Below are 22296 nucleotides of genomic sequence, written 5' to 3' on the forward strand. Positions count from 1 at the left end.
AGNTCGGTGCTGGGGCTCCCGCACCGGCCCCGGCCCCTGCACGGCCTCCAGCAGCCGCAGCCCGCTGAGCTCCCGCAGCACCAGCCTCGCGGGGAGCCCCCTCCCGGGCGGCTGAAGTCTGCGCCCCTCTTCATGCTGGATCTGTACAACTCCTTGGCAGCCGCCGACGAGGAGGACTGGGCGTCGAGCGANAGGACAGCGCCTTCCTCAACGACGCGGACATGGTCATGAGCTTCGTGAACCTGGGTAAGGAGCTAGGGTAGCGTCGCGACGAGAACGCCCTCCGCGGAACGGTCTCCCGGGCCCGGGGAGGGAGGCGGGGGCGTGGGGGAGCCCCGGGGACGCGAGCGCACCTGCNCGCGCTTTTTCCAAGAACGCCCGGCCGGGGCCAGGTTCGCTCGACTTGAGCAGAAAAGTCCCGCCCGAGTGCAGCCAGCTGGGAAGGAGAAGGCTCTTCAACACCCCTTCCCCTCCTGCTTTTATTTTGCACCCTTAAAGCTCTGAGTACCAGTTTCCCCACTGGGACTTTTAGGGAATCGGATCGCAACTGAGAACTTTGGACGCTTGACGTGACTGTGTTAAGTGGTATCCAGGGAATTGGCGGCGGAGGAGGGTTGCAGAGGAAGGTGTCTAAAGGACCTCAGAAGGCACGCCAGACGGGGCTCCAGGGGGTTTGGGACCGGATCCCCAGCGCAGTTGGGGTAACCCATCCAGGCGCTAGCTCACATGCCTTTGGCCTGTGCCCTCCAAAGGCTGAACTTTTGATAACTGCTACCCAAGCCGCGCGGGCAGAGAAAGGGTGCGGGTTAGGGGCCGGGGTTGGGCGCTGAGCTGGTCTGAACTGGTTGCCAGGCAACAGAATGGAAATTCAAGGGCGGCTAAATCGGGCTCCGCCACAAATGTTCTGTGGCAAACCCGGACGGAGTCACATAGCCTTTTTTTCCCCTGAGTTTTCTCATCTGTAAATGAGAACGGTGTAAAGAAGACTTTTTCTCAGTGTCCGTGCCTCCGATTTGGGCTACTCTTCATTCATAAACTCTCACTCAGCCTAGTGTAGACCAAGGGATGTAGGGGACGCGTTCTAGGCAGGGAGAAAAGGGGATGCAGGAGCCATGCCAGAGTTGGGGTCTCCGCGGAGGTCCTTAACCGTGTGAGACGCGTGGCCCTGCCCAGGACCCAAAGTGGGTTATCAGACACTTGTCAAAGCCACGTCAAAGACGTCTGTCGTTTGACATTACTGAGTGATGACCATGTGAAATATTTTGGCGAGTTCTTTACAAGAGTGTCTATGAGATGATTCTCAACTCTGCTGAGCCTTGGAGGAAGAAAGGAGCGGGGGCCTAAGGGGGAGGTTCGATTGGCCTCCTACTGGTGCAGAAATCCTCCTGGGAAATTCATGAAACAGAATCTCACAGGGAGTGGAGGCTCCAGGCCTGCCAGTCTTGCTACTTGCAGTGCTAGGAGTTCTGATTGGACAGGAATTTCCCCCATTTATTGGGACCACAGCCAAGGTGGAGCCATCTCCAGGAAGCATTCTGAGGCTTCTCAGCGTAGTCAATAAAGTTGGTGGGGGAGGGGCGGTGCTGAGGACCGGATCTCTTCCATATTCTACTTGAGGGCTTCGGGTTTAGTGAATTCCACCACTTGCCATCTGCCTCACCATCTCCCTCCCCTCAGTTTCTTGACAGCTTTGGGGAAATGTTTTGTTGCCTCTTGGGGGTAGTCCCAATTTGGCCAAAGTGGAGAATGAACTTCTGGCTCCTTCACCGAGAATCATGTTACAGTCTCCAAAAACGGTTCCTGGGCGTAGACCATGGTTCTAACCTTGGTTGGCCATTAACATCACCTGGGGACACTTAAAGGCCTAAAGGATGCTGGGACTGCTCCCCAGAGCAATTAGATCAGACTCTGTGAGGGTGGGATCTGACATTTTCATTTTCCTTTCCTCCCCTCCCCTCCGCTCCCCTCCCGTCCCCTCCCCTCGCCTTTCCTTTCCTTTCCTTAGCCTTTGGTTTTTCTAATGTGCTACCATGGTCAAGAAGCACCGAGACAGGAGATCCTGATGTCTGAAGGAAATCAGATCGTCCCAGTGAGAAGAACAATGCTTCCTTGTGTTAGTGGCTCCCAAATGTTGCTGCACATTAGAATCACCTGGGGGCCCTTAAAAATCCTGATGCTCAGGTGGAACCCCCTCAGTTAAATCAATGTGCAGGGTGGAAGCCAGGTATCCGGAGTTTCAGAGATCGCACAGGTGAATCCCTTGTTTGGGAACCACTGCCTTAGGTGGTATTTGAACTTGTTACAGTTGGCTAGAGGCAAAGTTTGTAAAGGGCAGCGACTTTTAATGTGCTTTAGGACCTCTGAGTTCTCATTCCTTGCTTGTCTGACCTTTCCTAGCCTACAGGTGTACATTGGCTCTGAGTTGCACTGCTTGAAGTCTGCTGTCCACCAATCCTGCTAAGGTGATGGTTGAACATAGTATCTCTTAACATAAGGGAAACTTCAAGGTCCAAAAAGTAGCACTGCAAAATTCCAAGAGAATTCAGTAGTAGTGTAATTTCAGGCCTGGGATAGGCTAATCTGAAACTGGAAGAGGTTCCTGGGAACGGAACTTTGCCCCAAGCCCCTCTGATCATAGCGCTAGGCTTTCTGACTACACGTCCTAACTGTCTGTAGTTCCAGTCCTGGACTCCACATCGGCAGTTAGAGGGGGAAACCTTTTCCAGGTAAGTAGAACCCAAGTCCCAAACCATGCCACCTGCCAGTCCCGAAGTTCTATTTAATCTGAATCCATTTAGCAGTAAGAAGGAGGATTTCATAATGAGAGGCTAAAATGTGATTTTAAAAAATCTGATCATAGCTCTGAGCATAAAGACAGTTTACTGGAAGAAAGTACTTTAATTGTTTGGCAATGTGGATTCTTTAAATCAGGATGTTGGGAGAATTCTGCAGATTTCCACGTCCATGGCATGTTTGCTGCTGCATTACATGACTCATTTGTTAAAGAACCTATAAAAAGATACACGTTTTAAAGTACTTTCATACCTAGTGAGTTAGGTTAGGTTTATAAACAAAGTATAAGAGAAAGTGTTACATGGTGGCAAACTTCTTTCCTGGGACCTGGGAATAATTTACTCATGAAATACACTTGAAACACTCTTAAACTTGTGAGCCAGAGTGGCTATCAGGAAGTGTGAATCCACAGAAATCAGTTTTTCCCACGTATCCCAAATGCTGGTCATTGGACTAGCTCACTACTGTTTCTACTGACTGTTTTAAACTCTCTCTGGCTGAATAGGCTGGAGATGTGTGCAGCCTCTCTAGCACGAACCAGCTGGTGTGCAGGCTGCCTGGACTAGCCTGGTGCACTCGTGAACCTGCATTCACAGATGCCATTTTCTACTTGTTTTCTAAGGCTAAAAATGTCTTGGCAATCTAATAAGCAAGCCTGCCAATTTGGTGACCTTGGAGAAGTATCCTGAAATATCCTTTAGCTCTTAAAACTCACCTTCTTAGAAAAGCCTTCTCTAACCCCTCTATAGAAATTAGTGCCCTCCTCACCCCCACTCACTTCTTTACTGTCACAATACCCTGTTTATTTCCTTGGGTGCACTTATCACAAGGAGTATTTTTACAGAAGGTGCTTAATAAAGATTGAATTAATGAAAACAAACCTAGCCTTCATTTAAAAGTCTTATTTTTTTATTTTTACAAATAGTTTACTGTCAGGTTGGTTTCCATATAACACCCAGTGCTCATCCCCACAAGTGCCCTCCTCCATGCCCATCTCCCCCCTCCCCCCCCACGTCCATCAGTCCTCAGTTTGTTCTCAGCATTCAAGAGTCTCTCATGGTTTGCCTCTCTCCCTTTCCCCCACCATTTAAAATTCTTATTTCACTAATCTGGAAGACCTGATCATTTAGAAATGGTATACCTGATTTTTATTAAATCAAAGTCATTTGAAGTAAAGACATTTAGGACATTGAGGTTGATGGTATTCCATGTATATCATAATACTTTAATAATATCTCTTTAATTAGTTACCTATGTGCATCACATTTGAGAGTAGTGGAAGGGTTTCTGTAAATCTCTGCACTTCAGACTTCATTTAGTTTGAATTAATGAGGTGTTGATCTCCAGATGCTAGGGTAAAATGAAATAAAAAACCCCCTCAAATTATGCTCAGAAAAGGGAATCAGTATGTATTAGTACAAGTAACAAGAAACTTATTGTACTAAAAATACTGGCAATCTTCTGAACAAAATTACCCTCGGGAAACATAAATTAGAAGAAAAATGGAATACTCCCTACTTGTATTTGTAACCAGATACACTGTACTGTCTTTTTCTCATAAACATAGGATCAGTGGTACTATTTTTCATTTAGGCTATCTGTACTTACGAAGATTTTTTGTTAGCAGAAAATAAATCCCTGCCTGCAAGTTACTCACAGCAAATATAATTTGGAGAATTTGTTTGCAAAAGTGTGATTCAAAGAAGCAGTTGATGTTCTAAAGAAATTTCAAATAGCAAATGTGAAATTCAGTGGTATTTCAGCAAAAAAAAAAGTTGTACAAAGTGTTCTTAAACTCAGATCAAAGGGCAAGCAGATATCATTGTTTAGACCTCAGATGGTGTTTCCTCTGGTTGTCCTTCTAAGAATGGGTACAAATCCTTTTTAAATGTGCTGAATCATGCTTAGTTCCTCTACTTAAGAGCTTACCTCTGATTAGCATGTGGGAAGAATTCCTACTGATATAAAAAAAAAAATGTGTGTGGGGAGGGGAGCAAGACCGAGTTCAGCACTTTATTCAACATGTCCGTGTTATCTTCAGAGTTTAGCTACTTTATTCTTTATTTTTATTTATTAATGTTTATTTTTGAGAGACAGAGCATGAGCAGGGGAGGGGCAGAGGGAGAGAGAGAGAGAGAGAGAGAGAGAGAGACAGAATCCGAAGCAGGCTCCAGGCTCTGAGCTGTCAGCACAGAGCCCAACATGGGGCTCGAACCCACGAACTGAGAGATCATGACCTGAGCCAAAGTCAGACACTTAACTCACTGAGCCACCCAGGTGCCCCCAGAGTTTAGCTATTTTAAATGTTGGAGTTCAAAGTAATATTATACTTGGATGTGGGGGTGGATACTGGGTATCAAAGGTGTATAGCCAACTCCGAGGTGATAGCCCTATCATCTTGGCTCACCCCTCCTCTGTTGGAGGAGTTGAGTTAGGGAAAAAGAAAAGGGTAAAAATTTCTTGGATGATTCACCAGCTGTCTCTCTCTCTCTCTTTTTTTTCCCCACAAGTTGGTCCTTTACTCTGTGCTTCCTCCCATTGTGTATTTAAAAATGAATGAATCCATCGAATGCTTATTTTTTTCATAATATAAAGCCTTTGTTGCTTTCTCTTAAGTCACCTCCTATCCTTTGGTGCTTCTAGTGGTGGGAAAGAAAGCAGGCAATATAGATTTTAATCAGGTGATTGTGTTCCTGACTAGAAGCTTCTGTGAATACCTAAGTAAAAGTAGTAGAAATCAGTATAGAAACTCTCTAAGAGATGAGCAGTTTACAGCTGTTACACATTAATCTTTCAGTCCCACCCTCCCTTGTGGTCACCTCACAACCCAACCAGGTGCCCGGGAACATGGCTGCCCTGGCTGCAGGGTATCACCCAGGGGCTGATGCGGGGCGCAGCTGCAGACTTCTCTTGTGTTCTTCACAAAAAGCTGACACGTTCTTTATTTTCATCATGACAGCTCAGCTGCTTTTATTCAAGCACATTCTCTCCTCTTATAACACCCTTACTGCCTCTCTAACACCCTGACTGTGCTCTCTCTGGAAACTTGGAAGCCAGAAAATGGCTCCAGTCTTCCCTGGAATATAGGAAAGTGGTGACAATTGAATTAAGGAGAAGGAAAACCATTCTCATTGTAGTGAAAAATAGACTCACTAAAGAACCAGGACCATCATCCTCTGAAGTTTTTGAGAATGCTAGAAATTCTCAGAACTCAGAGGGGTTCCTGTTCATCTTTCACTGGAAGCATTGGATTTTCCAGCAGTTCACTGAAGTTGATTGGATTTTTTGTTCCGTTACTAGTGTTTGGAAAATACTGTTTTCTATCATCCCTCCCACCCCCTTAAATGTATAGTATTACAGTCCTCTGTGGATAAAGTTAGAATCTGGAGCTGGCTGGGGACCACCGCTCCCTTCCAGAACGTTTTCTCTGGGGAAACATACCCGGGGAACAGACACCCCATTTTAAAGCTGAGCTTTCCCTATCATTGACAGGAAGTTTGGGATTATTGGTAAATTTGGTATCCGTAGCTCATAGAATTTAGGACTCTAAAGATTTTTGCACATCGTCTAATCATGTACGTTTGCAGTTCAATTTGATTTATTCAGGACTGTTTCCACATCACTGCTGTTACATCTTAAGGCTGAGGGACAACCACAGAGGGATCCTAACCCATCAGAGGAACAGGGCTGTGGAGCCCTCTGTCAGGCAGGGGTGGATAATTAAGGAGAAATTACAAAAGCTTGCCAGAGCACTGCCCTGGGCGAGAAGTGGGGAAGCCCAGATCTGGAAACTTGCGGTTTTCTCTTCGTGGGTAGCATTCTCTCATAGAACTTTGCTTTTAGAAAAGAAAAAGCAGTGCCTATCTATAAATATCACCTTGTTTGGCATGCTGAAGCATGGCGGACCCCAAAGAATTGTTTTCTGCTCTCAGAGTGAGTTGAAAACCAGGTTGCTGTGAGTGGCATTGTTCCACTGATGTCTGCAGGCCACCGATTGTCTTCCTGCCCTTCCCGTGTCCATTATGAAAATGATTGGGACCATAATAGAAATGATATCTAGATGACATCAGGTAATTCCTTGATGGGTCCCCACGGCCTTGTTATCTCTAATTCAGTCCCAGATGACTGGGTAGAAGACTCCCCTCCAAGCACTTTTGCAGAATGAGGCTCTGGTTCCGAGCAGGAGAGCCTCATTGACTTTCAGGTTCATGGGCATACGCCCTTGATTACGGATCCTGCTGCATAGGTTGGGATTGTCCCAGGCCTGAAATGTCCTGGCTCTGTGTTGCTGATTTTATGTTCAGATTGTTTTCTCATCATCACAGAGCTCGGTGNGAGCCCTCTGCATGCTGAACTTTGATATCCGCCTCGATCCTTATTATGACACTCCTGCCACTTACCCTTTTCACCTTGTCCAGAATGTGACTTCCAGCCTTAAACATCTGTGTGTGTTGATTGTTGTTCCTGTGTTTACAGTCTTGTTGGTTTCCTGTGCATGAATGTGGGCTGGCAAAACATTCTGATGTGTGTATTAGAGCATGAACTAACCATATCATTGGTGTGAGTTATTTTATGTGCTGATTAGGTTGGAAGATTTTTATAATTGGCCTTGCTTAAATCTCTGAGACCGGTTATTTTCTCTCCCCTCTTTCAAATCTATGAATTACATTTAAGTATCCTAAAGACAGAGAGCTTTGCAAACTACAGAATTAAGGACTAAAAGTTTTACTTGACTTTGTTTTTCAAGATTTTATTTGAACACTCTCATGTAAGAGTGTGTTAACAGAGAAGCTGTACATTAAAAAAAATACACTTCACTTTTGTAGAGCAGTTGGAGGTCTAGAGCATAATTGAGTAGAAAGTCTAGAGATTTCCCGTCTACTCTCTGCCTCCGTGTGAATAACTTCCGCTGGTGTTCACATCCCACACCTGAGTGGTGCATTTGTTACGCTTGAACCGACCTTGATTGTCAGCACCCAGAGTTCATTGTTCACATTAGGGTTCACACTTGCTGTTGTACATTTGCTGGGTTTGGACCGATATATGAGGACATGTATCTAACATTACATGGTTGTTTCCCTGCCCTAAAACTCCTCCGTGGAGATGCTGTGTAACCAGAAAAACAAATCAATGAGAATATGAAAACTCAAAATATGCAGAGCTTGTGGGGAGAAAAATAAAATGCCTTTGTTGAATAATGTTTTGTTTCAGTGGTTTTACCACATTGGTGTATAACTAAGTAATTTTGATGGACTCCATAGGCCTTATTTTGTGCTTCTGTGTGTTTGACCCCAAATCCATTTAGAAATCCTTCCCCCTCCACCTTTTTTTTTTTTTTTTTTAGTCTGGGAGTTTAAAAATCTTTTTTCCTCCACATACTTTCATTGAGGTGTCTGTCACCATAGTACCTAGACAATCCCTTAGGCAGAGATATGAGCGATTAAATTTCTCCCTGGCTTGTGCCCTGTTTGATCCACGCTCTGTAGGATTTGGGGGAGTCAAGCCTGAAGAATGAACAAGAACTATAGGAATTCTGTGCTTGTAAATTATTGAAATTTGGGGGATGGTTAGGGGAGGGCTGAAGTTTTTTTCTTCCTTTCTGAAAACGTATTAAAACGTAGTATGCCTTTGGATTGAGAACTCACAAAAATATGCTTTACTGACCCTAGAGGTAGGATCCGGGGACCTTAAAAGGTTTCCTTAAGAGAGACTGTTTAGATCAGATTAAAACTAAATTAATAGAGACTCCATAAATCCAGAGGTCTTTATAAGTGATCTATAGATTAGGCTTGTTTGCTTTGAACTGTTTTCTATGAGATAGGGCTACACAGATTAATGGTAAATAAGAAAAGGCAATGTTAATATGAGCAAGGAACATGGTAACTCTAAAAGAGTGCAATTAAACAAATAGCAATTTATTTGAGATATTTGGGGAACTTGTGGGCACTTTTTTTACAAGCATTATACAGATGAGACACTTCATGAATTCTCACCACTTCTCATACAACTCTCCATTTTAGTGGGGGTATATTCTGACTGAATTTTAGCTAAATCCCATTGCTCCCCACCCTTTCCCCGAAGAAACCTCTCAAAAAGAAGGATGATCTTGGGACCGTGGCTGTATCCATGGGCTTGAGAAAACTGGCTTTGGCCATAACCCCTGAATTAGGATGTGCTGTGGTTTAACTATCCCTCTCATAGGATAGAAGCTTGATCGAGGCCTAACTGAAATGATACCGTAGGGTATTAGGACTAAGACTCAGGGTAGGTCGTAGGAGGACAGAGGTACTGCAACTAAAGATATTCGGAGAATTGCATTTCTGCCAGGGGGACTCTGAAGGAAGTCCTTTATATTTTTATGGGGTCCGTTTAGGGTGGAATCCCTGAACCTCAGCTTTGGGAACCGCTGCCACAAATCTGACACCTTTGTTATTTCATCGGCTTAATTGAGGCTGTTGACCTACTGTTATGCAGGCACATTTGTGTCATCATTATAAGATGTGGAATCTAACATAGCTGCAGGCTATGCAGCTGGTCCCCAGGGCAGGTGGTCCCCCTCTTTCTCTTTTCCCTTCTTTACTTCCCATTAGTGAATTTAGCAACTCCGTTGCATTTATTTCCTGTTTCCTATCTGTTCTTTACTCATAGTGTTGGTGCCCTTGGCTGTCACTGACCCAACACAGCAGATTGTATGCATCTCCATGGAGCATTGGTTTTACACCACCACAATGACTCCTTGCCCTCTAGAATGGTTAAGTTGATGGTTTTCTTGATGATGCTGAACAGTGCTTATAGCCACTTCAATACAGAACTGAGGAAGGAGCACATGGTTAAGAGTTAGGAAGCTTGAATTTTTCCTCTAGTCTTAGTGCTATCCCTTTTAATCATACCTTGTTCAAGCCATGTAACCAAATTTATTTGTTTCTTTCCTTGTAATGGATCTTATTTGTAAAACATGGCAACATTGGCTAGGTCAGCATTTTCCAAATAGTGTTTCAGGGAACACTATGTCTCCAGGATGTTCTGCAGAAGATCATGGAGAATATCATTTATATCCTAGTCCTCTCTGAGATTTATGAGTCTATCAGCATGTTAAAGCTTGGACATGGGGCGCCTGGGTGGCTCAGTTGGTTGAGCATATGATTTCACCTCAGGTCATGATCTCACGGTTCGTGGGCCCCGGCCCCGCATTGGGCTCTGTGCTGACAGCTGGCTCAGAGCCTGGAGCCTGCTTCAGATTCTGTGTCTCCTTCTCTCTCTGCCCCTCCCCCGTTCAAGCTCTGTTTCTCTCTGTCTCTTAATAATAAATAAATGTAAAAAAAAAAAAAAAGTTGTTTTTTTTTAAAAACCTCGGACAAGCCCAGGAGTGATGTCTGCTGATTTGCTTGAAGAAGAGCATTTTCTTTGAATTGACTTTTGCTCTGTAATCACTTTTTGTGTCTGCCTTGGGCCTCTGTGCCCCCTAGATCCACTCCTGACCCTTTCCTTGGTCTTCTGTGGGTTGGGGGTGGGACCCCAGGCAGCTACTTTTCTAGTTGTTCCTTGCTTTTCTGTGACTCCAGCTCTCTCTGGATGGGCTACCTTGTTATTCCGCCTCTAGACAGTGGCCCCAGGCTCTCTCCTTCCTGAGGATGGAAGTGGCTTCGTGCTGCTAATCCGTGGGCTGACTCACCATCACCTGTTTGGCTCCTTGGCTCTCCCAACTGCTGTCCATGCTGCCAGTTCCCTGCATTAAATTCCCTCTGTTGTAAACACTTGCAGGGATTTTACAAGTTTCGGTTGGACTCTGATGGCTAGGACTTCTTAGTCCAGTGAAACACAGAGAACCTCCAGATTAGATATTGTTGGCACTCCATCCTGAGAGTGTTCCCTGTTTGTGTTTCTCTGAGTGATTCTTTAGTTTTTATTTAACAGCTTTCTTAAGGAACAATCAACATAGAATAAGCTGCTTATTTAAAACGTACAATTTGATGAGCTTTGACATACACATGTACCTATGAAACCATCACCACAATCAAGATGCTGAACATATTCTGAGCTGTTCTTCTAAACAATTGCCTATGCCAGGGAATGAAATAATCCTCACACACAGGAACTTCAGTGAAAATTCCCATTTTTCACGGATGACATTGCTCTTCATGCATTCATCTTACAAGCTCTGAGCACCCTTCAAGGAATTTGCTGAAGATGTTTGTGAGTGGTTATCTTGGATCAAAGAACCTTGGGGTCAAGTTTTCCTGGGGTCAAACTTGCTTTTTGCAGCTGTGACGGGCTTTTATCCTATATATCACCTCCCATATTTATTTTAGGAAATAATAATAAAAATAAGTTGAATATCTTTTTCCAATTTTGAAATCAAGCATGTAGGGGTACTTTTGGGTTGTTAGTGATCCTATTGACATCTTGTTTCTAAATACTCAAGTTTAAAAGATTTGATCCTTCTGGAAAACATCACAAAGATGCTTTCCTGTGTTTCTGTTTTAAATTCTGGCAATTTGCGTAGGGCACAAGTCCAAGAAATTTATGAAAGTAGACTCCAGTTTACCCCCAACTTTTCCCCCATGCTCATCCTTCTCCAAATGTTCTGTAAACTGAAGTGGAAACTGCATTTTTTTTTTTTTGCAAGAAAACATAAGTATTGTATTTCTTTATGGTGTTTGCCTGGAAGAATGACTGATGTCATGTATAATCCTATTATCTCCCACAAGGCAAAAACTGAGACTTTAATATTGAACGTTAGTAGACAGGAAGATAGAGTAGAATTTAAAGAGAATTATTTAGAGCAGCATTAATGTTCCTAATAGCAGCAGTCAAGTAATGGAAGTGTGTCATGAAGTTCTCTGACTGCGCTCTGACTCCCGACCAGGGGAAGCTGCTCTTGCCTTTCCACTCACTTTCTTCTTTTCTCTAGACATCTACCCCCATCATGCTGCTGTCCCAGGTCTTCATCTTGACTCCATAAGACTTTTGTCACTTTGACACTTTTTTTTCCTCTATAGTCCTCTTGAAAAATTCTCTCCTTAACTTCTGTAATGCTGCTTGTTCCCTCTTCAATTCTTTTTCTATCCTGCACACACCTGCTGTGTTTTAGGACATTTCCTGAAAAGCAGCAAAAGATCCAGAAGGTTTGGCAGGTGGCACTAGATGTCCACATAGGGCCAGGACAGCCACAGGGTTTGGGGTGGGGGGTAGGGAGCACACACTCAGGCACAGGATTCAGGAGACAGGTGGCCACAGGGCAGGATAACAGGCGGGCACTAGGTTTTCAGGTGACAGTGGTACGGTGGCTTAGTGGTTGAGTGGGTCACAGTGATGGGGAGCCCTGCAGCTGCTGTAGTCAGAGGGCCAGATGTCCACTGTAGAGAAGTCCACCAGTGCTGAGCAACTGTTCATGAGTTCCCTTCTCTTTCTCTGTCCTGTGTATTCAGAGTGTGTCCAGGGGCAATGTGGCATCAGAATCATGTGGTGCTGGCTTTGCATGAGAACTAGTTGTTGTTGTTGTTGTTGTTGTTTTTAGGTTTCTGTGGGCATATACTTTTGTAAGATCCACCAAAAATGAGTTACTAGAGAAGTGAAATGGCAAAACCCCCTTCCCCCCAATACATACAAATCAAGCCTCAGTCTTTAATTATTGGATTCCATTGGTATGAATGATCAAATTGCTGTCAAAACTGAACAGCCTCCACTTCTTTACTTGTTGTGGGCTGGTGACGGTGGCTCAGCACAGACCTAGTGTATTTATCACCGAGCAGCTTCTTGGACCCTGTCCTGTGTGGGGATTCGGTGTGGGAATCTATGTCAGCAGGCTGGCCGGGAGGAGTGAGCAGCCCGGGAGGAGCACCCGGGAGCCAGGCACCAGGTGCAGCATTGATCTCCGCCCTCTTCCCACATCCAGCCAATTTCCAGGCTTACTGTTGCTGCTCCTGAGATCTCTCGCTTCCACCCTGTTGCTCATTCTTTCCTGCACAAGGTCTCCATGATGTTGGCGTAGACTTGTGTGCTGTCTTCTCTGCAGCTAACCCACCTTCCTCGCCCTGGCTGGTCCTCTCACTCTACCTCCTCCACCCCTTCCCTGGACCCTCTCGGGGTCCTGAGTGCCAGCCTGACTCCCGCCCCTTCCAGCTTTACCTCCAGCACTCGTGCGCGGTCTCCTTAGGCTCACTAACTGCTGCATGGCTTCCTCCTCCCTGCCTTTCTCTCAGGACTCTTAACATTGACATCGCACCACCGCCCATTTCCACATCCTCCATTCCGTCTGTTCTCCAAGCCCTGGTTCGAGTGCCATGCTGTCATGGGGACCTTTCTGACATCTGCTCACCGACAGGCCATGACTCTTTGGAAGAATGTTTGGAGCCTGGTGACTGGGGACTTTCCTTAGCACAGAGCACCAGTCACGTGTTTGCAGATGAGCTCTGTGTGGCTCACAGGAAGGATCTGGGAACCTTGAATTCCAGTGTCAGCTCAGCCATCCACCAGCTGTGTGGATTCATGCAAATCACCTTCACCAAATTCTTGGATTCTTGATCATGTAATATTTTATTCACCCCCACCCCTCCACCTGTAGGTAACTAACATGGTGTCTTACCTTCCTTGATCCTGAATAAATGCCCTCTGGATGAATGACCGTCAGTTTGTCCAAAATAAAATGGGGGTATGCATATCTTCTTTCTTTCTCTCTCTCTCACTAATGACATCAAACACTCAAATAAGAGAATTATAAACTGTGAAACGCTGTGCAGAGATGAGGAATGCTCCTTCTTTCTGTTCACAAAAGCACTTCTAAAAAGGAATCTTGCCGTCTCCTCTCAGGGTTTATGTTCTGTTACTTTCTAGATGGTGTAGGGAAAAAAAGTCCTCTGGAAGAAGAAAGATTATTTCCCCTCTATCTGATGTCATTTTGACTTTAATATGTATTAATAGGAGAAAGAATGGTTGCTGAGTCTAAATTTAAATTTCTGGTTGCATCCCATAGAAAGTTTGCTTGCCCTCGAGGAGGCGGGACTCCGGCAGGTGCTGATCCAAAAATACGTATCTTGTCAGCCTCTACTGTAGGCTCGATGGCTTGGCTTACATCACGAAGGTGTTAGACACTCTGTTTACATAAGGGCTGAGGAGGTGACATAATGTCTATTGAGGCAAAGTCACTTAGCTCCCCATTAGGCAACAGGGAGCATTTAAAACCCGAAAACAGATCAAAATCATAGGAAGGGTTGAGATACCCCTGCCCAGGAGCAGCAAGGTCTGGCCCCAGGGGGAGGGTGGTCTCTTGGGTTGGTTGCTGGAATGGTAGGGCATTATTGCACCACTGTATTTCCAGACCTTTGGTGAAATGAATCTCAGCTCTGAGCAGCCGATCCAGAGAGACTGGTTAAGTGGGCACAAGTATGTCCAAATAGGTTGGAAAAAATGTCAAATTAGAGTAAGCACCTACAAGATGTGATGTTTCTCCTTTTATAGATGGTTATAAAAATTATTTAAAATTAAACAGCTCTTCAGTACTTAAATTATGTGTAATGAGATAGGTAGGTCCTGGAACAGAAAACATTTTCCCCCTTTATCCCACTTAAATTTTGCTCTCCCTCCTAAAGTATGCAAGACATAAACACTTTTGTTTCCAGGATACATATTAGCCTTAGGATGAGGGGAGATATATTAGCTCTAGGGAGGGAGACAGAGTTGATACAGGCCATAAAAGTAGCAGATCCTGTTCTGCTTCACATTTTATTTGATGAATTGCAAGAATGTAGCCAAGAGGGATATGAAATAACCTCAGATTCCTATTTGTAAGTGATAATCTTGTATATTTTATAACTTTAAGACCTGTATAAAGGTAGAGGAAAGTATATTGTACAGTATATATTTCCTTTACCTGGTCCCCACCCAATTAGGTAGGTTTTTTTCTTAGCGTTATTGAAGTATAATTGACAAATAGAAATTATATATATTTAAGGTATACATCATGATGATTTGGTAGAAGTCACTATGAGATGGTCACCACACTCAAACTAATTGACATATCCATCACATCATATAGTGACTATTGTCTTTGTGTGTATGTGTGGTGAGAAACCTGACTACTGTTCTAGCACATTCCAGGTATATAGCACAGTATTAACTGTGGTCACCATGCTATCTATAGATCTCTAAAACTCACCATGAGTAACAGACTTTGTATCCTTTGACCAACATCGTTCTATTTCTCGGCTCCCCTCACCTGTTCCCTGAGCCATAGCTTCTTTGAGTTTGACTATTTTATTTTTCATTAGACTTTTAAAAAATGTTTATTTTTGAGAGACAGAGACAGACAGGGAGAGAGTGTGAGTGGGAGAGGGCAGAGAGAGGGGAGACACCGAATTCAAAGCAGGCTTGAGGCTCTGAGCTGTTAGTATAGAGACTGATGCAGGGCTCGAGCTCACGAACCGTGAGATCATGACCGGAGCTGAAGTTGGACATTTAACAGACTGAGCCACCCAAGCACCCAAGTTTGACTATTTTAGATTCCATATATAAGCGATACAGAATTTGTCTTTCTGTGTCTGACTTATGTCACTAAGTGTAATGTTCTCCAGGTTCATCTATGGTGTGCCAGGGTTTCCTATTTTAAGGCTGAATAATACTCTATTGTGTATGCCACATTGTTTCTATCCATTCATCTGTCCATGGACACTTAGATTGTTTCCACATCTTGCCTGGTTCATTTTTTATTTTTATTTTTTGGCTCTGTTTAGGAATAAGTACTAGTGTATATGTTGTGTTATTCAGGACTTAGGAGGTTAAGCTGTCGTGGCTATTGTAATATCTACCCTCTTACATTTTCCTATTTGGCTGGCTCTTGTTAGAATTCTGGTTTATCTTGTGTCTGTAGTACATCCTCTAATTTCTTTTCTCTCAGTGTGAGATGACATGGGACACTTTTCTGAAGCGAATGAGTCATCCCTTCAACGTTTTTTTTTTCACCTGTGTGACGTAGAAATGCTTGCTCATTCTCATGCACTTGATCTGTCCCTCTCATTAGGTGTTATATTTCTGTGACCCTTCTGGTGCTTGGGGCCTGGCTCATAGGAAGCTGAACTCAGAATTGAAACTTGTCTTGAGGTGCCACCTTGCATCATTAAAACCACAGAGACAACCGGGATAGCCCTGTTAAGGCTCCAAAAATAAAATATGTCACCAGAACATTTTGCTGGAATGAGGGATTTATTTCCATGATTCTCTAAGGTCAACTATGGTACATGCTTTTTCCTACTAGACAGCAAACATGGTTTACCAAACTATTACCTAAGTGCTTTTCATTTACAATTCCACAATGAATTCTTGGCTTCCTTCATGTTGATCTCTGCAAATGTTTTGATTTACTTCTACACCTTTTCTGAGGAAGCAAATTCCAAGTTGCAATTCACTGTTTAATTCTGGCCAACATTTTATTGTGAAAAATTTCAAACAAATAGAGAAGTGGAAAGATTTTACGGTGATTATCTATATGTCCCTCCCCCCAACGCAAAAAAGATGTATTTATAAAAGGATCCCATCTAGCCCATAAAAACAAAAGTATATAGGTTCTATTGTCACATCCTTTTACATTCTGGGAAATCCAGTGACAGTGTCCCTCTAACCAAACAATCTGAAGCACTGGGTAACACACCCTGATGAGAACGTTCCTTAAACCCAGGGAGTGTCGTCAGTATTAGAAATGACAGATTTAATGTGGTTGTCTGGTATGTTGACGGAGCTCTCTCAACCCATCAGGCCAAGAGCAGATTCCAGTAGGAAAGGGAGTTGTGGCCTCCAGAGAAAGAGGTAGATGTATGGTGCCTAACCCTGACCCCAAACAATATAGCGGTGTCTGTGATAGAGCTAAAAGCAGAATATTATGGGAATGCCAAGGAGGATGTGATTAATTTATGGAGGGACATGATTTAGGCTGAGGGTAGAAAGAAGAGTTGGCTTCCTGTTGGTGGAGGTAGGAGGCACTGGCCTTCCGAACTGAGGAAACCAGGTGGGGGATGATGGCGGGGCGTTGGGTGTGGTGAGGTCTGAGGTGCTGGGTCCAGGGGCAGGTACACCCAGAGGTAGTATGGGACTTGGTGGAGGAGGAGGTTGAAAAGGTGAGCTCTAAGACCAGACCGTGAGGAGCACTGAAGCAGTTCTGAGGAGTTTGGACTTGATTTTGTAGGCAGCGAGGAGCTATTTACAGCTTTTCAGTCAGGCTGTGGCATGGCTGATGTGTGCTTAGGAAGGTATTTCTGGTAGCAGTGCGGAAGAGGCTGCAAATGGGGAGACCAGCTAGGGCATTTTTGCAGTTGTCTGGGTAGTTTCCCCCTTCCCCCCCATTTAATATGTATCTGCAGCATCTGATGGGCTTTTTGAAATTTTAAAAGTGTTTTGCATTTTTTCTTTCCTTTAGTTAGGTTTAGAATGTTTAATAAAGAAAGGAAATTAGGTGACAAATTCATGAATAGCACTTAAGAGATTAAAACTTGTGGAAAAAGTGCTACTTCCAGTAATGATACTCTGAAGGGTTGGGATTTAAATAGATATTTAAATAGACTTAACCTGGTCTTCCTGGAACCCTTTCCCTCATTTCTCCTTCAATTAAAAATAGCAGTTTGTGAGCCTAGAAGTGTGGTCAAGGTGCCGAGAATGTTTCCATGTTTGAAACTAATCGGCTCAAGGGGAGGCTGGAGAGCTGTGGACGAAGCCTTGTTCACAGGCTTCTCAGCCTGATGGGACTGACCAGATCGAAATTCAGCTCGCTTCTCCACCCGATTTGTCTCCATTCTGTTGGCCAACCCACACCAGTAGCAGGTAGCGTGAAAACTCCCTCCTCCTCTCCTGGGGCTGGGAATTAGCCAGTGCCAATTCAAGCAGGTAACAAGCTTTTCTCCTTTCAACTTCCCTAATTGAACACGTAAGGACCTGCTCCTACGAATTTTTGGTCACAGTATACAGTTCACAAAATGTCATTACCTCGATACATGAAACCCAGGACAACCATGTGTATGAGAGATGGGTTAGAGAGATGTGACCACAGTCAGTGTTTGTACATGTGGGTGGATTTTGGGCTGCTGTAGTATTTGCCCCTGGTGTTAGCCTAGAAATATGTTACCTTACGTGGCAAAAGGGTATTAAGATTGCTGAACAGCTGGGGCGACTGGGTGGCTTAGTCAGTTAAGCGTCTGACTTTCGCTTAGGTCATGATCTTGTGGTTCGTGGGTTCGAGCCCCGCGTCGGGCTCTGTGCTGACTGCCAGCTCAGAGCCTGGAGCCTGCTTAAGAGTCTGTATCTCCCTCTCTCTCTGACCCTCCCCTGCTCACACTGTCTCTCTCTCTCCTAGAAATAAATAAAATTAAAAAAAAAAGATTGCTGAACAGCTGACCTTAAACTAGGGAGATTATCCTAGATGATTACTAACACGGACCCTTAAAAACAAAAGAGGAAGGCAGAAGAGCCAGAGAGATGCAGTGGGAGAAGAGGCCAGAGGGGCTCACTCCCCTGTTGCTGGCTTTGAAGATGGAGGAAAGAGCCTCAAGCCAAGGGCTTCAGTGGCCTGGGCCCTCAGCCCACAGCCAGCCAGGAAATGGGGACACCAGTTCTATGACCGCAAGGAGCCAAATTCTGCCAACAACTCGAATAAGCCTAGAAACAGATTCTCCCCTGGAGCTTTCCAGAAAGGAGAGTGCTTCTGCCGACACTTTGGTTTGAGCCCAGTGAGACCCATGTCTGACTTCTGACCTATGGAACTGTGGTTGTTTCGAGCTGCTAAGTTTGCGGTCATTTGTTAAGGCAGCAATAAAAAATGAATGTGGTGTTTTCTCTAGAGGGCTTTGATGCCCTTCTTGTTCCCTTGGAAATCCCTTAAGTTAGCGATGGGATGGTGGTTATTCTGGAGTGGGGGTGGGGTTACACCAATAGTTGCTGAAGACACACTGCCTGTGTTTGAATATGGGCTTTTCCCCTTAGTTGGGTGGCGTTAGCTCAGTGTCTTCTCCCTGTTCCAGTTTTGTCACCTGTATAAACAGGAAATAATAATTGTACTTAGTTCTTAGGGTGGCTGTGAGGATTCATTGAGATGCTACAAGTCACAAGCTTAGCACAGTACTTGTTGCATTGTAAGTATTCGGTTATAAGGTATTGGATTTGTTTGCAACAAGGGACCATTACAAAAAAAATCTTTATGTTCTTTGCCTGTCATACTATTTAACACATCCTCTTCTAATATTAAGGAGAGGAAACCGTAAAAAAAACTGGGAAACATCAGGTAGTAAACATTAAGTTCTTCTGGTCTCTGGAACTTGAGGTAACATTTATGAGAGCTTTGTAAAGCTAAAGCACTATGCCAATGTAAGGTAAAATAAAGCAGGACATTTGGGGGCTCTACCAATTGTGTGGATCACAAATACCCTATGAGTTAGCCTAGTGCCTGTAGTCAGCTTTTGAGTGGATGGAGATGTTTGCCATTGTTAAGCCTGCCTATGCTGAATGATGAAGATTCCCTGTCAGTGTCAACATGGATGATCAACATGTACTGAGAGATGCTCCAGTTCCGTAGGGCTATAATTTTGGAATGCCACAGTCACATTTCCATAGTCTTATTATTGAGCCTATTGATGGCTCTCAACTGCAATTAATGGCCCTTGATTTCAAGTGTGCTACTGTGTTATGATGTCCTAATGCTGGTATCCACAGAGGATGAGCCTGTGGGGGAAGAAAAATATTGGAAATCCCTACATCATTTAGCCAAATCAGAGATCCTAGTAAAATAGGGAAAATGTCTAGTTCCACCACTTTTGAATTCCCTCCTTGATGCCAAGGCCTTCTGTCCTTCAGGGTAAGAGCTTGTAACATCCTAGAGACACTCATTGACCACTGTGTGCTTCATCTACTGAAGGCAGCCATGGATAAGCCACTATGCCTCCACTGGGGAGCAGTGGGATAGGTATTTCTTTTCTTTCTTTCTTTTTTTAAATGTGTTATTTCTGAGAGAGAGAGAGGCAGCGTGAGCAGGGGAGGGTCAGAGAGAGAGGGAGACAAAGAATCTGAAACAGGCTCCAGGCTCTGAGCTGTCAGCACAGAGCCTGACGCGGGGCTCGAACCCACGAACCGTGAGATCATGACCTGAGCCGAAGTCGGATGCTTAACCGACTGAGCCACCCAGGCGCCCCGGGATAGGTATTTCACGTTATTGATACGCTTTTCAGAGTATGAAGCTGTGCTTAGATCAAATGGCCAGCATCAGGGAAATTCAGGGATTTTTTTTTTCCTCTCTAACTGGTATTTTAGGAACACTGAGATGCTGTAAATGGTCATGTTTTCATATTCTTTGGTCACTAGGAATCTCAGAACTATTAGTATTGATTGTATGGTATTTATTTTCCTATATTAGCCCTATCTTCTTGCCTTCCCCATGTCCTCTTTTATTCCTATTTCCGCATCTGCTTAATGTGTATTCTATAAAAGTGTATTTCTGTAAATCGTCTCAAGTCTGTTTTTAGAATTAAGGGAGAAACAAATTACTGCTCAAGATCAATAAGTTGTCAAGGAAACCATTGTCTGTCATCAGGGAGCCAGGAGGTCCCACACCTATTCTGTGACCATGCCTTTGGGACTCTATGGAAGTGGCCTACACCCTGGTATGTCACCCTGAGTGTAGGGCTGGAGTGGTTATGTGTCACACATGGTCCTGAGGGCACATGGGTCAATGTGACATTCCCTGGCTGATTAACTTTGAAGGCAGGCTTGACTTGACATTAAATTTTAAGTGTAGCCCGTGGAAAACCGGCATCAGAATCATTTGAGGAACTGATTTAAAATACACAATCGTAGGCCTCCCTACTAGAGGGTTTGGTTAGTATGTCTGCTGTGAGACTGAGAAATCTGCATGTTAGTTATTTTTAATCAAGTGGTTCATGGACCAGAGTTTGAGCAGTACTGCCTCACAGGGGTGGGTAGGATTTAAAGAGACAAGGGTGGAGGTACCTGGGTGGCTCAGTTGGTTGGGCATCCGACTTCAGCTTAGGTCATGATCTCCCAGTTGGGGAGTTCAAGCCCCACATCAGGTTCTGTGCTGACAGCTCAGAGACTGGAGCCTGCTTCGGATTCTGGGTCTCCTCTGTCTCTCTCTCTCTCTCTCAAAAAGAAACAAACATAAAAATTTTTTTAATTAAAGAAAGAGATGAGGGGTAGTACTCCTCGGATGCTAGAGCTAGCCCAGAAAGGGTACAGATCACTGCATTGGGTGCGGACAGGTGATAGGAGGGGGAGCTGAAGTGTGGACACCATGTGTGTTGAGATCACTTTTCCTACTGTCTGTCCATCCCCTTGAACACTGGGGTCCCTGTTGTGTGCTAGCTGCTTTGCCAAGTGCCAAGGACACTAAAATACATTGGCCGTGCTCTGCCAGCAGCAGGGAAGGGAGAGGCTGGTGTGTAGCTAACAGGACTTCTGGAGTGTAGCTGGCACTATGATAGAGATCTACCTGGAGTGTATCAATTAGGGAATGATAAGGACAGGAGGAAAAAGCAGAGGGATCCCGAAACAAAGTCGTGCAGGTGTTTTTCTTCCAAGTTCCTGAAATCGTACAATGCGGTGATTCAGCTTGAGATTCCCCACAGCGACTTCTGCAGTAATATGTCATTTTTATGGGCCAGTTTCCTTGGGTTCTCCCTGCCTTTCTGCTGCTTAACTAAGGGAACTATATAAATATAGGGACCTAGGTATATCTTGAGATTTTTCCAGGTGGTTCTAGAATTTGGAATTTAGAAAAAAATGAAACTATCTTTGATTGTTAAAAATCCTCTGTTCTTTAAAAACAAAGTTAGTATTCTTTATTGGAAAGAGGAACTTAATAAATGGCAAGTTTTTTAATAACCTGGCCGCTATTGATTTCCTTTTAAGTCCCATATCCAAGGTCATCAAACACTTGGAGGTTTTATGTCAGGTAAGCTTCCTCCACTCCTGCCCCCAATTCTGCCATGTCTGAGCTCTAATTCTCTCCACCTTGCAACCTTGAGTGCCTTCTCGAACAGCATCAGCTATAATGGTGGATGGATCCACGTCAGGACGCTGCTTAAGTTATTCTTAACTTAGAGCCAGAATGAAAATGCTCAACTTGCTGGTCCTTGCCTACAACCCAAAGCCTCGAATGTTGTTGGATTACTCTGTTCTCAGCCACATTAAGCTCCGTGCCTTTGATGTTGCATAAAGGCGGACTTGACCAAGTGGAATTGCCTCCCGCTGATATTTAGGTGAAAGCCAACACCATAAAAATGAATATTTTGCTGAGAGTGCTTGCTCTGCTACCTGCGAGTCCAGCCAGTCCTCCTGCCAAATTGGTCAAAGAATTGGCCTGAGAATCGCAAAAAATGTTTCTCTGGAAGAGGAATGGAGGCCAGATCAATCTCATGGGGCTCTCTAACTAACACATAGTAGACATGTCAAACACATTAATTGGAAACTTAAAAAAAAAAAAAAACAAAAACCCTCTGAATTTGCCATATTGTGAAA

General features: G+C 44.2%; 1 protein-coding gene across 1 annotated transcript in view; it reads left to right on the forward strand.

Annotated features, from left to right (window-relative positions):
* Positions 1–217: 217 nt before the first annotated feature.
* The window catches only part of BMP6 (bone morphogenetic protein 6), a 155024-nt gene continuing 132945 nt past the window's right edge, over positions 218–22296 (forward strand). The window contains exon 1 of the mRNA XM_077770080.1: positions 218–246. Coding sequence (XP_077626206.1) covers positions 222–246 — 25 coding nt within the window. The 5' untranslated portion in view covers positions 218–221. The remainder of the gene's footprint in view (positions 247–22296) is intronic.

Source organism: Crocuta crocuta, unplaced genomic scaffold (genome assembly GCF_008692635.1).
Source record: "Crocuta crocuta isolate KB4526 unplaced genomic scaffold, BGI_CrCroc_1.0 scaffold24, whole genome shotgun sequence".
Lineage (NCBI taxonomy): Eukaryota > Metazoa > Chordata > Mammalia > Carnivora > Hyaenidae > Crocuta > Crocuta crocuta.